We start from the raw sequence: 16,617 nt of genomic DNA on the forward strand, positions 1-16,617 counted from the left end.
TTTTTTTTTGTTGAGTTCTTAGGGTTTTCTGTGTACACTATCATCTCATCATCATATAGTGACAGTTTCACCATCTCTTTGCTAATCTGGATTTGTCTTATTTCCCCTTGCCCTAGCAAATGCTCCCAATACAATATCAAATAGGAGTGGTGACAGGGGACATCCTTATCTGGTCCTTGTTCACAAGGAAAATGCTTTTAGTCTTTCTCCATTAAGAATGATCCTGGCTCTTGGTTTTGCATATATACTTTTCACAATGTTGAGAAAATTCCCTTCTATTTTGTAGAGTGTTTTGATTAGGAAGGGATTTTGGATATTGTCAAAGGCCTTTTCAGCATCAATTGCTAGTACCACGTGGTTCTTGTATTTGCTTTGTTAATGTGATGAATTATATTGTTTTTCTTATACTGAACCATCCTTGCATACCTGTTATGAATCACACTTCATCATGATGATTTTTTTATTGTCCTTTTGGATTCTATTGGCTAGGATTTCATGAAGGATTTTTGCACCTATATTACTAAGGGATATTGGTCTGTAGTTAGTTTTGTTTTGATTTTTTTAATATCGTTGCCTGATTTTAGTATTAGGATTATACTTGCTTCATAGAATGTTCTTTCTTTTTCTACTTTTTTAAAAAATAATTTAAGTAGAATTAGTGATAGATCTTCTCTAAATGTTTGGTAGACTTCAGCTTTGAAGCTGAAGCCATCTGGTCCAGGACTTTTTTTGTGGGGGAATAAATTTATGACATGCTTAAGTAATTCTTTTGTGATGGTTCTGTTCAAGTGTTCTATATCTGTCTGTGTCAATCTGGGTAGATCATGAGTTTCAAGGAATTTGTCCATTTCCTGTATGTTTTCAAGTTTATCAGAATACAGTTTTTCATAATATTCTGCTATTATAGATTTACTTTCATCTGGTCTGTTGTCACCTCTATCATTAAGTAATCTGTGTATTCATCTTTTTTTTCCTTTTTGTTAGTTTTGCCAATGGTTTTCAATTTTATTGACTCTCTTGAAAAACTAGAGATTTGTATTTTTAATGTTTAAATTGTTTTTTCTGTTTTCTATCTCATTTCAGCTCTTATTCTTATAATTTCCATTCTTCTAGAAGCTATGGGGTTAGGGGGTTGTTTTTTCTATTTGATGTATGTGTTGAGTTAGAGCATTAATTTTGCTTCTTTCTTCCTTTTTTATGTGTGTGTGCCTATTGCTATGAACTGCCCCCTTAGGATTGCCTTAGCTGCATCCCAGAGATTTTGGTATGTTGTATTTAATTTTAATTTGTTTCAAGGAACCTTTTTTATTTTATTCTTTGTTTCTTATGTCACCCAATTGTGTTCTTAAAAAAACACCAGTGTTATTTAACTCCCACATAGTTGGTTTTATAAGCTTTATCCTCTTGTGGCTAATTTCCAATTTTATAGCATTGTGATTTGATAAGATACTATGTTGTTTTTTTCAATTTCTTGAGGCTTATTTTGTGTCCCAGTATATGATAAGTTCTTGAAATTGTACCATGTGCATTTGAGAATAACGTAAATTGACTTTTAGTTGGGTGCAGCTTCCTGAATACAACCATAAGGTCCAGTTATTTGATCATATAGTTTAGATTTTCTGCATAAGTTTCTTTTGAGTTGACCTATCCCTTGGTGATAGTGGTGTATTGTTGAGGTGCTATTTCTTTCTTCAGTTCTATTAACCTTTGTTTTAATGTATTTTATAGTCCTATCACTTGGTGCGTAGGGCTTAAGGCAGGAGGGGGCTTTAAGGTTCAAATTGTCGTCCTGTCAAACATTCTTCTAGGTGATATAGCACTGATCTGTGCATTGTTGTACAGAGGTAACTCATGGTTGCTGTGATGCTGAACACTGGGACACTGATGTGCCAAACGTGGTAATGGTTAACCATGGTAGACGGTGTTTGCTGGACCTTTCCATCTCAAACAAGCCTGGAAGCAGGAGTGGCGTCCACTTCCGAAATGACTTGCCTCCAGAAACTCTATGTACGAACAGTGCTCAGGCCTTTTGTTCATAGGGTCACTATGAGTCATCTACGACTCAACAGCACCTAACAACAACAACAACATCACTTTGTGCATGGATGTTGACCAAGGTTATGTCTTCTTGATCTATTGTGCCTTAATCATTATATAATGACCTTCTTTATCTTTTATGATGGTTTTCATTCTGAAGTCTATTTTTTCAGTGATTAGAATTGCCACTTCTGCTTTTCTTGTGGATGCCATTTGTTTAGTATATTTTTCTCCCAGCCTTTGATTTTTAGTCTATCTTTCTCCTTGTTTCTTAGATGTATCTCTTGTAGGCAACTTATTGATGGGCTTTGTTTTTTATCCAACCTGTTACTCTTTTTATCTTAATTGGTCCATTTAGTTCATTCACATTAAATGTGATTATTGACAGGCCAGGTTTATTGTTGCCGTTTTGCTGTGTTTCTTTTTCTGTTGTTTCTTGTTACTATGGCCTATCAATTTTTGTATGGTGTCTGTGTAAAGGATTTCCCATCAAATTTCTTGTATTTTTGGTCTTGTTTTTTACACATTTCTTCTGTTTCTTCTCTTCTACAAATGACCTATTTTCTCCTTCATATCTGATTGACAGCTTTCATGGAGACAGGATCCTTGGTAGTAGTTGTTTTCTCTCAACGTTCTATGTATGCCAGCCCATTGTCTTCATGTTTACATGGTTTCTGCTGATAAATCAGAACTTAATCTCATTGTTTTTTCCTTTGTAGATGCTGTTGTTGTTATGTGCCACTGAGTTGCTTGTGACTCATAGCGACCCTATGTACAACAGCCCTAAACTCTGCTCTGTCCTGTGCCAATCGCACTGTCTCGGATACACCCATTCTGATTACCCCAGTCACTGAATCAATCTACCTCATAAAGGGCCTTCCTCTCCTGTGTTGTCCCTCCACCCTACCAAGCATGATGTCCCTCTCTAAGGACCTGTCCCTCCTTACAACATGTCCAAAGTATGTCAGAGAAAGCCTCAGAATCCTTGCCTACAAGAAGCCACCTGGTTTAAACCTCCCCAGGATGAACCTGTTTGTTTTCTTAGCAGTCCATGGTACATTCAATACTCTTCTCTAGCACCACAGCTCAAAGGCATCAATTCTCTTTCTATCCTCCCTAGTCATTGTCCAACTCTCTGATGCATAACAAGTGATTGCAATGACCCTCGCCTGTATTAGATGCACTTTAGTTTCCAGAGAGACACCACTGATGTTTTGTTTTTCTCTCACTGCTTTTAGGATTCTATTCTTATCTTTTATTTTAGAGAATTTGACTATGATGTGTCTTGATATCTTACTTTTTGGGTCTAGTCTATTTGGTGTTTTCTAAGCTTCCTGAATATAGATTTCTCCATTCTTCATAATACCTGGGAAGTTTCGTTTTAGAACATCTTCCACAATTTTCTCAGAAACTTCCCTGTTCCACTTGTGTTCTGGAATTCCAATCATACATATGTTGTTCCTTTTGATGTCATCCCTCATGATCTGATGTTTTCTTCATTTTCTTATGTCTCATCTCTGATTTTTCTTCTAGTATGTTTCTGCTAAGGTTCTTGTCTTCCAGTTTACTGACTGTTGCATCTCTTCCAGTCTACAGTTTTGTCCCTTCAGCATGTTGGACACTTCTGCCATTTCATTCTTATTATTCTGGATTGCATTTTCATCCATTTCCAGTACTGTGTTGGCTGTACTCTCTCTCTCATGATGATTTTTTAAGTTCTTGAGTGGTGCAAGACCAGGTGCTCCTCTTAAGTGATTTCTTAACAGATCAGGGGTCTTCAAAGGCAGTTCTCTGTCTAGAACCTCAGTGTGCCAACTGAGAGAGAGTGAAGTTCTTCCCTGCTTGTAGCTCCCTGTCCCAAATTCTACTGAACTCTTTGGTCCATGGGATGCCCCACAGCAGAAGGGATCTCAAAGTGGAGAAGCTCATCTAGGAGAGTTTCAAGCCCTTCTTTCCACTGCACCAAGTAGTGATGGTTCTGTGGAATTGTGTCTCACCTGATGACATCTCCTCCCCATAAGCCTATTGTCTTCCTTTGTTTCAGAAGTGGTGTGAGACCAGGCTTGTAAATGTAAGGAGTATTTCTTTTGTCTCTTGTCCTTGCTCTGCTGAGTGGTGCAGTCAGGCTCCTCAACTCTCTTCTTTACTCTCTGTGATGGTTCAGGGGAAGATCTTTGTCTCCACTCTTGTACTAGGTGAAGGTGATGTCTTGACAAGATCTGTGAGGGCCAAAGCTGTAGCAATCAAAGAAATAAATGGCCTGGGAAAGCAGCAGAGAAGATGCAGTCCTTTCCCTGGAAAGGCCTGCTGATTTCTCTGCAGGAGTCCAGCCTCAGATTCCATCAGGTGACTTGGGCTTAGATTGTACCCTACCCATTTCACCCCCCAATACATCTATAGTTTCATTTTAATTATATTCAAATATTGGTCCATTTATTCTGATGAACAATAACAATATCATGTCTAGCTAAAAAATAAAAACTGTTGATTTTCTAAAATTAAATTATGTTGATTTTATGAAAATAAAAACAAAGAAAAAATAAATCTGTTTTGAAGGAAGTGCAACTAGAACATTCCTTCTAAATGAGGATGGTAAAACTTCCTCTCACTTACACTGGGCATATTTTCAGGAGGAACAACCTTTGGAGAGAGACATCATACTGGGAAAGGTAACAGTCTTAACGACAAAAGTCAGGAAATCAAAAGATGAATTGCATTGGGAAAATCTGCTGTCATGGACCTCTCCAGAGTGCTGAAGAGCAATGATGTCAGTTTAGATACAAAGGTGTGCCTAATCCAGGCCATGGTCTTCTCAACTACTTGCTATGCTTCAGAGAATTGGACAATGACTAAGAAAGACAGAAGAAGAATTGATACCTTCAAGTTGTGGTGCTGGAGAAGAGTCTTGAACATACCATGGACGGCCAAGAAAACAAATAGGTCTCTCTTGGAGAAGGTGAAACCAAGTCTTTCCTTGGAGGCTAGCATTTTGAAGCTCTGCGTCACTTACTTTGGGCAAGTGGCTGGGAGAGACTGGTTCTTGGAGAAGGACATCATGCTTGGAAGGGTGGACAGACAGTGCAGGAGAGTAGGACCCCAGATTAGATGGATTGATATAGTAACTGGGGCAAGGGCGGTTGGTGTGTCAGAATTAGTGAGACTGGCTCAGGAACAGGGAAACGTTCAGAACTGCTGTACATAGGGTCGCTATACATTGCAGGCTACTCTATGGCACATAACAACAGTAACATACTATGACAGGTTTGGAAGCAGGAGTGGCATCCACTTCCTTCCTAAACAACATGCCTCCAGAAACTCTATGAACTTTGATAAATGTCGATATTTGTAGAAAGAGCTTCAGGTCTTTTGTTCATAGGGTTGCTATGAGTCGTGCTCAATTCGGAGGCAATCAACAACAATAACAAGCTAAAGAGAAGAAGACTCTGAAGAAGGAGGATTGTGATAGAAGTCAGGAGGATGGTACAGGACAGGGCAAAGTTCAGATCTGTTGTTCACAGGGTCATCGTCACAGGCATGAGTCACAGTCAACTTGATGGCACCTAACAACAACTGTATAAATTAATTTCTAGAGAACTAACAACTTTATGAAGTTCAGTTTTTCTGTTGTAATATTATTATTTGTTTTGCTAATGTGTGTTTAATCTTGGGCATTATCCTAAATACTATTAATCCATTGATCCTTATTACAGCCTTTTGAAGTTCTATTATTAACCTCATTTTTCATTTGAGGAAATTTAGGTGGATCCTACCTTTCCTAGATACAAATAACGTCTTAAATAATCTTTAGTCTTCTTTTTCTTAGACATTTTTATATGAATAAGGCAAACACAATCCTTTCTTCTTGGAGCATACTGTTTGAAGTGGGGCTGGTAAAGAAGTATTAAGGGAAAAGGCAAAGCCAATAAACTAAGTGATTAAGAGGAGGAAATGACCAAACTCTTAGCTGGCCCACCAGTGAATTTTCAGAGGGAGTAAATCACAAGTGAGTTTGCCCATCTTTATTCCACGGAGAAGCTGATGGATTTGAACCTTGGGCCTTTGGATTGACAGTAAAATTCCTTAGTATCTTTAGAACTCTTGGAAAACATATATCTCTACAATGATTTCAATGAAGTAACTTCTCCCTTAACCAAACATATACCCTTTTTTTTGACTAATTTTCCATCCTCTCCAACTACCCCCTCCCCCATTAGAGTGTTATTCATTTCTTACTTGAATAAACAATTTTATGGATTTAAGAATATTTTCTTTCAAGGTTTCATCATCCAAACATACTGGAGTTGACGGCATATTTTACAGAGACTGAGAAATTCTGTCTGGTTTATCCATACATGGTGAACGGATCGCTTTTTGACAGATTACAGTGTGTTGTAAGTTATATCTATTACTCTGCTTAGTTCTCTGCTCTTCTGTAATCTCGGGGGAACTGCTGGAAACCTGAAACAGCTGGGAAGTCCTGGTGTGTTCACCTCAGGGCATAGATAACCATGGGTGAGTTTTCCAAGGAAGTGCAGCACTTCTCTATGAATTAATTTCCTACATTGAAAAGGCTGCATAAACACCTCAGCTATTGTCCTCAATTTTTTTTATTTGCCCAGAATTTTTTATTCTTACATATTATTGGTTCTATAGCTCTAGATAGTTCATACCAACTACTCTTATTTCTTAATATAAAAGAGAATTTGTATTCATGGACTTTATATAAAATATTACTCAGTGAAAATAATATAAAGGTGATAATAACTCCTGAAAGAGAAAGAGATTGAAGAACACCATGATATTCCACAAGTTTTCTTACGTGTGTGTGTGTGTGTGTGTGCGTGTGAAAGTTTATGTACCACAGACATCTCATTTGACAATTTCCATCCAAACTGTTCAATGATGTTAGTTAAATTTTTCACAATATGCCAATATTCTCTTTAAATTGTTTTTGTTTATTCCATTTCCAGGACTCTAGTTATCTGCTTCCCTTATGCTCTTAGTTTTGCTTTAGATTAAATGATGATCTCTTAGACTCTTACATATGATTTTAAAGTAAAGCACCAATACAATGGTAATTTATTTTATGACAATTTATTTTATGTGTTACTCTGCTTTTCTGCTAAGAGGAGACCTGAGGAGATAGTTTGGGCTAAAGGTTCAAGAGTGTCTCAAGGTGGTAGTTTCAGGGACTCCTCTGGTCTCAGGGATTCCAGGTAAAATGACTATTTTTAGGAATTTTAGTCCTACATTTTTCTCTCATTCCATCCCAGATTACCCATTATGATTTTGGTCAGATTGGTCAGTGATGGCAACTGGGCATCACCTAGTTATTCTAACTTCAGGATAGTTAAGGCAATGGCTTGTGTGGTCTCTCGCCTTCATGAGATGTTTTTAAAGGGTAGGTTTAAAAATCAATTCTACATAGAATGTAACAGTAATGATGAGAATAAAAATATTAAATTACACTATATGTGTAAGTAATTAAAAATTCTTATTTACTATATTTCTAGATTTATATTTACCTCATCATATTTTTATAAAGTGAATATTATTTGGTATTTCTCTTGCATTTAAAGAAGTATAGAATCATTTCTGAAAATAGGAGGAAAAAAATTAGCATTAAAAATAGATTGTGGTAACCCAAAATATTGCTTCCCCTGACCCCACCTCTGCCATTATCTGAATCTATTCTAGCTAATAGTAAAATAAAAAAATAGAATGTGCCAGAATGTATATATTACTCTTAAATAAATAAATAAATGTTTCAGAATGTATGTTTATCTCTTTTATAAATAAATACACACATACACACACACATAAAATGTGTCAGGATATATATATTTGGGTACACACACACACACATAAATTTTTTTTCAAACTCAGAAAATGCCGTCAAACCAATGTCTGTTGTCTTTTTAGGGTCAAACAGCCCCACTCTCTTGGAATGTTCGAATCAATATATTAATTGGAACATCCAAAGCCATTCAGTACTTGCACACCACTGAGCCATGTGCTGTCATCTGTGGCAGTATATCAAGGTAAATGCTCTTAGAGGTCTTTATACTTGAAAGTCCCCTTCATCATCACAGGTAAGTCATACCTCACTCTCTTCCCTGTCTGAAACATTCCGGGTATTTATATGCATGTGCATTTAGGATTACCATCTAAAAATTTAACATCTTGCATTCTTGTTAATAATCATAGCTGCCATTTAAAAACTTAAATTTATACAGCCAAAGGGAGCACTTATCTTTAGGATTTCATAACAAACAATGTCTGTTAGATTATCCTAAGTACTTTATTAATGATACCTGATAGCTAAGTCTTTTCATCTCACTTTAAAAAAAATCCAAAACACCAACTGATGTTTAAATGTCATATGAGGATTCCTTTAAAAGTAGTAAAAAGTCATGCCAGCAAGTAAGGTGTCTCAGATGGTTAAGGGATCAGATGTTAACAGGAAAATTGGCAGCACCTAGACTGTAGGGACTTGACTGCTAACTCAATGGATTCGGCTCTCTGGACGTTCACATCCACCAGCTGCTGAAGAAGAAAGATGCGCAGTCTCCTTCAGTGTGACTTGCAGACTTGGAAGCCTACTGGAAGCTCAGCTGGGTGTTGGTTTTGACTAGACAACAATGAGTGACAGTCCACTTATAGGCACCTTGGAAGAAAAGCCTGGCAACCTTTTCCCAAAAATTAACCATTAAAGCCTTAAGGCACATAATTCCCTGACAAACATTGAGTGGTTATTGTAGAGCTGTAGATTTGCACCTTGCTATTGAAAGTCAACCTCAGAGACAAGCCTGGGGTAAGAAGCAAGAGCATCTTTATTTCAGAGAGATGTAGCCTTGGGGTTAGTAGCACAACTCATCATGGATGACACCATCAGCAAGATCCATCTCTCTTCCTGGGTGCTGAAGAGAGGTTTTTAGAAAGAAAAATGCCTTTATTTTTCTGGAATAGCTTTAGATGTTGGTTATTTTTTAAGTATGATACCACTTCCTTCATGGTGACCAGTGTCATTCTGAGGATTTCTGGCTCCATCCTGTGTGTGACAGGGGGATCCTCACTGTTCAGTTTTAGGACAAAGATTAATATTGAAGTTAACTTTTAACTTTAAATCAAAGAAGCAAGCAGGAAACAAAGCTCTTAGTAAAGACTTCAGTTTATAAAACAGCAATTCTAAAACTAATTTTTAAACATTTCTCCCAATTAATCTTGTATTATTATACTCAGAAGCCACAGTGTTACTATGAGCCAGAATTAATGGCAATGTTTTGTTAAAGCAGCAATTGAAATTCTTAGTTGTTGGGTTTCCAGGGTTTTACTGATGTAACTGATCCAACCACTGTGTAGCTTCTTATGTTATATGTCACAAACTGAATGGGTTTCCTGTGCTCATTTTTTATACAGGAGAATATTAAAGCAAAGTGTTAAATTGGTTTTTCTGCTTCAGTAGACATAATGAAGAGAGAGTATGAATTCTGTAGCAAAGCCTGACTTGGTGACTTTTTCCTGTGTGCCTGCCATTTTATCTTGACTGTCCAAAAAGTAAATATGGCATTGCTGACTAGCAGGGAAGAGTGTATTTAAAGGTTATCTCTTCTAAAGTATCTCTTTGTCATTGTTGTTATATACCATTGAGTGGGAACCGACTCATAGCTGACCTGCCATTGGGTTTTCAGAGACAGTAAATTGCAAGGAAGGAGATCGCCCAACTTTTTCTTATGGAGCAGATGGTGGATTTAAACCACATGCCTTTGGGTTGGCAGTGCAGCTCCTAATCTTGAAAAAGGCCTTTCATATGCCTTTAACATGAATGGACAATAAGCTGCTTTCTTATGTGTTTGTTTACTTTTCTGGTGAAGTTAACTCTATATAAAGACTAAATTTTCACATAATCTTGGGAAATGGACAGGTCTACCTACAGATAGCTGCTCCTGTTGCAGTGTGGTAATACATCAACTGCTGCATCTTTCCAAGACCTGAGGCAGTATGAGACAGTGAATACCTCAAGGGCCTTTGGAGTCACCCAGTAGATGCTTAAATGGCAACCCCGAAGCTAACACAACTCCTATCTACCTATTTAACATAATATTTGGAATTTTGCCATCTATATTTGCTCTGGATTTACTTTCCCCAAGCATCTCTGTGTCCAGTATATTTGCTCTTTTGGCAGTCCATGATATATGTAATATTCTTTGCCAACACCACAATTCAAAGTCTTCAGTCTTGCTTATTCATTGTCCAACATTCAGATGGTTATGGATCTGATGCTTAAGGAACAATTTAAATTATCATGGCTCAGATAAGTCACATCTTGGTCTTTAAACAAACATCCTTTCTCTTTAGCATTTTCAAGAGGTCCTCGACAGTAGAGTTTTCCAATGCAATACACTTTTTAATTTCTTAACTACTGGTTATTATTTATGGATGTTGACTATATATCCAAATAAAATGACATAGTTCATAGCTTAAATCTTTTCTCCATCTATCATGGTGTGTATCTCTTGGTCCAGTGGTGAAGATTTTTGTTCTCTTGATATTGATGTGTAATCAATATTGAAGGCTATATAGTTTTTGATCTGCTTGGTAGATGTTTTAAGTCTTCTTCACTTTCTGCAAGCAAGGCTGTGTTGTCATATGTATAACATAAGTTGTTCAGGAGTCGTCCTTCAAACTTAATCCCTTATTTTTCCTTATAGTTCTGTTGTGCTGGAGAAGGATGGAAAGTCTCTTCCTGTATAATTTACTGCTTCTGGAAACCCTCTGGAAAGTCAGCTCTGGGTTGGTTCTGACTTGATCAACAAAATTTGTTGTATGTTGTTGAGTTGGAACTGACCTGTAGCTGATGCTCCAGGGGCTTGCAGAGGCAGTAAATCACATGAGAGGAGATTTCCCCTCCTTCTCCCACAGAGAAGCGGATGTATTTGGACTGCATGCCTTTGAAATTGATTGCAGTGCAGCTTCTTACCATTTGGTAACCAGAGCTTCGTGACTTATTTGTTCAGCCGAAAGAACAAATCTTTCTTGGAGTAAGTTTGTCTCAGCATACTTGGGCAATTTGTTAAGAGGGATCACTTCTTGGAAATAGACATCAAGCTGAGAAAGGTAGATGATCAATGAAAGAGAGGAAGACGTCAAAGAAAAGGATTTAAACAACTATAATGGACTTCAGAATAGTGGTTGTTGTTGTTGTTTGATGCTGTAGAGTCGTAGAAGACTCATAGCAATCCTATAAACGAACGGCCTGAGCACTGTTCGTACATAGACTTTCCGGAGGCAAGCCATTTCAGAAGTGGATGCCACTCCTGCTTCCAGGCTTTATTTAGTTGGGAAGCTCCAGCCATCACTGTCGACCATGGGTACCCATTACCAGGAATGGCACATCACTGTCACAGTCTTCAGCATCACAGCAACGCACAGACCAGTGCTATACCACCTAGAAGAATGTTTGACAGGAAAACAATTTGAACCTGACTGAGGGCCACAGATGAAAATCACCCACCTTCGGCTTGGTAGCTCTCTCTTTGTCATCGTCATTATTATTGTTGTTTGAAGCAGTGGCCTCAAAAAGCTTGCCACGATTCCTGCACTCACACCACCATGCTCATTCCTTCTGGAAAGGAAAACTTCCCAAGACCCTGGGAGGAGCCAACCAGGAACAACATGGCTGCTTCCTCTTCTCTCCCAGCTTCCTTTGGGCTTAAGGTCACCTCCTGGTTCAAACCCTAGGTCCAGGCTGGCTAGCCTCACTCCTGGGGACAGAGCAAACCTGTACGTCAAACACATGCCTGGAAAAGCAGTTGACTCCAAAAGCTCGCCACGATTCCTGTGCTCACACCACCATGCTCCTTCCTTCTGTCAAGGAGAACTTCCCAAGACCCTGGGAGGAGCCAACCTCACAATAGTGGAGATGGTGAAAATGGTGCAGGATAGGGCAAGATTCTAGTCTTTTATTCATGGTGTTGCTTTGAATGACAGTAGTCTCAATGGCACTTATAACAATGATAAAAAAAATGTATGTTAGAGTCCTAAACTCTCTATCTACAGATGTAATCCTTTTTGAGAATGTAGTTTTTGCTGTAATGCTAATGAAACCCTATCAGTATAGGATGTGTCTTAAACCCTGCTGAGTTAAACAGAACAACACAGACACAAAGAGTCCAGAGCACAAACTAGTACAGAAGACACATGTGTGAGGATTAAAAAAACTTGAATACTGGGGTTTCTGAAGCTGAGGCGAGGATACCAGAAGGATAGCCTTCCAGTGTATATGGTGCCTTGACTTTGGGGTTCTAGCCTTCTGAAGTTGAGAAAACAATTTTCTGTTCTTTTTTTTAATTTTTTTATTAATTTCAATGAACATTTACAGAGATTTTGGATTTCCATTCATTCACTGTTGCACTTTTCTCCCTGACACCCCCCGCCCAGTCCACTCTTCTTGAAAAGCAAAAGAAAAACTCCTTCTTTGGTATACAATCCCCCCACACCCACACCCCAAGTATACTCCACTCTGCAACCTTCATTCTGGACTCTTATGATAATCATAATGCCCTAAAATATATTACTTTTAAACTGTTCTCTCCCTCATCAGCTTCAATGCAGTATATATAATTTATCTAGTTTTTCTCCGTCTTACCTCCACCCTGATGTCAGCCTCATTCTACAACAGTGGCACCGTACAGTATTTGTCCTTTTGTGACTGAGATATTTCACTCAGCATAATGTCCTCCAGGGTCACCCATTTTGAATAATATTGCATGAGTTTCTTGTTTTCCAATTCAGCATAGTATGTTATTGTGTGAATATACCACAGCTTCTCTATCCATTCATTTGCTGATGGGTACTTAGGTTGTTTCCAACTCCTAGCTATTGTGAACAAAGCCACGATAAACATGAGTGTACATATATCTGCTTGGATGTCAGTTATGGTCTCTTTGGGGTATATTCCCAATTTTCTTTAAAACCACCTATTTGTGGTGTGTCTGCTACACCAAAACTAGGCAACTAAGACAATCTCTTCTATTTGGTTTAACCTTCAAAATAAAAGCATTAGCTTTCTTTGAAACCCCAAGATGTTGTAATTGTTCTGTGCTGTTGAGTCATAGCAGCTCATAGCACTCCTGTGAACAGATCTGACCCTTCTCCTGTCCTGTGCCATCCTCACCGTCTCTGACATGCTTGAGTCCACTGTTCCCATCACTGTGTTAATCCACCTGGTTAAGAATCGTCTTCTCTTTCACTGACCCTCCACCTTTCCCAGGATGATGTCTTTTTCCAAGGACTGGCCCCTTCTGACAACATGTCCACAGTTTGTGAGACCAAACTTCACTGCCGCTACCTCTAAGGGGCACTCAGGTTGCATTTCCTCCAAGACAGACTTGTTTCTTTTTTTGACAGACCGTGAGATATTCGGTACTCTTCTCCAACAGAGACAGAGAGTACTGATACAGGCCATGGTCTTTGCAATCACTTGTCATGCATCAGAGAGTTGGACAATGACTAGGGAGGACAGAGGGAGAACTATGCCTTTGAGCTGTGGTGCTGGAGAAGAGTATTGAATGTACCATGGACTGCCAAGAAAACAAACAGATTCATCCTGGAGAGGATTAAACCAAGCTACTCCTTGGAGGCAATGATTCTGGGGCTTCGCTGACATACTTTGGGCATGTTGCAAGGAGGGACAGGTCCTTGGAGAGGGACATCATGCTTGGGAGGGTGGAGGGACGGCGCAAGAGGGGAAGACCCTCTATGAGGTGGACTGATTCAGTGACTGGGGTAATCGGGATGGGTGTGTCAGAGGCAGTGTGATTGGCACAGGATAGAGCAGGGTTTAGGGCTGTTGTACATAGGGTCACTATGAGTTGCAAACGACTTGATGGTACATAACAACAACAACTTCTCCAACACTACAATTCAAAGGTGTGAATTATTTGTTCTTCTGTATCCAGTGTTCAGCTTTCAGACCCACATGAAACAGTTGAAAATACCATGACTTACATCAGGCCTGCCTTGATCTTTAAACTGACATCCTTGCTTTTGAGCACTTTAAAGAAGTCCTTAACAGTAGAAATCCTTGACATTAGCAAAATCTGCTGTCAGTGAAGCCCCAAGTAGTACTACATTAGTTTTCCTTTTGTTAAATTTACTTTGGCAAATTTATTTCTAAAATAAAGGTTTGGAAGAGGGAAGAGACTTTTTTCTTTTTTCTTTTCTGGTACTTGAAGGGTTGAGGAGCGTACAAGAAGGAGAAAGTACCAAGTGGAACATCAGGATAAAGACGTACAACACAGGCTCTGTCTACTTTACATGTATTTTTCATGGCCAGCATTAGGTGAGGCCATTTGGATGTGACTCTCTAGAATGTCTTCCCTCCTGTGATAGATCTTAGGCTGTTGGTCTTATTTCGCCCCTTTTCACTATTGATTAGGATCTTAGTGACTCTTAGAGTCTTCACTTAGTCATTAGCATCCAGGTGTGTTCTCTAAAGAAGTCTGTTCAGAAGCAGAGCCTCCCTGTATGGAGAAAAGTGGAAGGACTGAGCAGGGGGAGGAGTGGAGTGCTGAACTGTGCTCGCCCTTCAGTGATATACCAAGCCAATTACAATTCAATTACTTTTCACATTAAAAGTCTTTGCAGGCCTGCATTCAACCTGTTTTTGAAAAGGGCAGTAAGTTTGGACGAAGTAGCTCCTTTCTGACAAGGACAGTTCTACATTGAGGGGCAGTTGTGAGCCAGGCCTCACTCTGCTGAGGAACCAGTGCCTCAGACCAGGAGGAGGAAGCTGGGGCGGCCCCACTGCAGCCATCACAGGGATGGAGGAAGGTTTGAGTGAAGGAATCCCACAAAATGAGATGCAGAGATTTCTCTTTTTCATTTTTCTTGTTGGTCACCCCTTTCCCATCCTTTCCTCTTATGCCTGTAATGATAAATGTTTAAATCAGAGACTTGGTTTGTAAAGATCTTTCATTTAACATGTGATTTTGAGCAAGTGGCTTAACTTATTTAAGCCTTGAGTCTTTTTTCCTCTGGAAAAGGCAAACAATAGAACAGCAAAATCTGTATCTTAGAATTAAATGGCCCCATCAACAAACAAATGGATACAGAAGCTCCAGTATATTTACACAATGGAATACTATGCAGCATTGAGGTTGCATAGTGAAGTGCCGGGGTTGGGGGGCAGGGGGATTATATATCAATGAAGAAGTTTATCTTTTGCTTTTCAAAGAGTAGAGCAAACTGGGGAGAGGGGAGGTTAGAGAAAAAAGTGCAACAATGAATGAATGAATGGAAATCTAAAATCTCTGTAAATGTTCATTAAAATTAACAATAAAAAAAAAAATGGATAACCCTGGAGGACATCATGCTGAGTGAAATATCTCAGTCATAAAAGGACAAATATTGCATAAAGCCACTGTTGGAAAATAGGGCTGACATTGGGGTTGAGAGAAGACAGAGAAGGAGGGAATGAATGATGTATACTGCATTGAAACAGATAAGGAGAGAACTGTTTGAAAGGGATATATGATTGAGTATTATTGTCATGACAGGAGACCAGAATGAAGGCTGCTCAGTGGAGTGGACTTGGGGGGAGGGATTACATAATAATGAAAGAGTTTTTCTTTTACTTTTCAAGGAGAAGAGTGAATTGGGGAGGCAGGGGGGCAGGGAGAACAGTGCAACAGTGAATGAATGGAAACCCTAAGTCCCTGTAAGCTTTCATGAAAATTAATTAAAAAAAGAATTAAATGGCATAAAATGTTACAGTATGAGGAGGAACTCTCATTAACAACCTGCACAATGCAGATGACACCATCTTGCTTGCTAATAGTGAAGAGGACTTGACGCAGTTCCTGAAGAAGATCAAAGATTATCGTCTTCAGTATGAGTTACACCCCACCATCCAAACAAAACAAAACAAAGCAAAAAAACACACCTCACAAATTAACTATATCTTTTTTAAAATTTATTTATTATTTTTTGTGGGTATACTGTCAAATCAGATCTGACTGGTACAAGGGGAGATTGCCCCTCCTTTTCCAACAGAGCATCTGGTGGATTCAAACAGCATACTTCTGGGATTGCAGTGCAGCTTCTTACCACTAGGCCACCAGAGTTCCCCAACTTACCTATATCTTGATAAACGTAAAAAAGACTAAAGTTTTAGTTAAATTCAGGATTAACATTCAAGGAAACAATGTTGTTGTTGCTGATATGTGCCATTGCGTCACTTGCAACTTATAGTGATCCTCTGTACATTAGCTCTGAAACCTGAGCCAATCTCATCATCGCTGACAGACCTACTCCTATTGCTCCAGTCATTGAGTCAATCCATCTCATCCTGCGTCTTCCTCTCCTTCACTGTCCTTCCACTCTTCCAAGCACGATGTTCTTCTGTAAGGTCTCTCCTAGCAATATGTTCAAAGCATGTCAGGTAGACCTTCAAAGTCCTTGCCTCCAGTGAGCAACTTAATTTCAACTTTCTCCAGGACAGACCTATTTGTTCTCTTGTCAGTCCATGGTATGTTCAGTACTCTTCTCCAGCACCACAACTCAAAGTCATGGAGAAAT

The 16,617-nt window shown here is 38.9% G+C and overlaps 1 protein-coding gene across 1 annotated transcript in view; it reads left to right on the forward strand.

Moving 5' to 3' along the window:
- Positions 1 to 16,617, forward strand: part of IRAK3 (interleukin-1 receptor-associated kinase 3) — a 125,765-nt gene that overhangs the window by 81,837 nt on the left and 27,311 nt on the right. Inside the window, exons 8-9 of the mRNA XM_006886067.1 lie at positions 6,314 to 6,428; positions 7,960 to 8,078. Of these exons, the coding sequence (XP_006886129.1) occupies positions 6,314 to 6,428; positions 7,960 to 8,078 (234 nt within the window). The remainder of the gene's footprint in view (positions 1 to 6,313; positions 6,429 to 7,959; positions 8,079 to 16,617) is intronic.

Source organism: Elephantulus edwardii, unplaced genomic scaffold, assembly GCF_000299155.1.
Source record: "Elephantulus edwardii isolate Elephantulus edwardi_28Jun2011 unplaced genomic scaffold, EleEdw1.0 scaffold00047, whole genome shotgun sequence".
Taxonomy (NCBI): domain Eukaryota; kingdom Metazoa; phylum Chordata; class Mammalia; order Macroscelidea; family Macroscelididae; genus Elephantulus; species Elephantulus edwardii.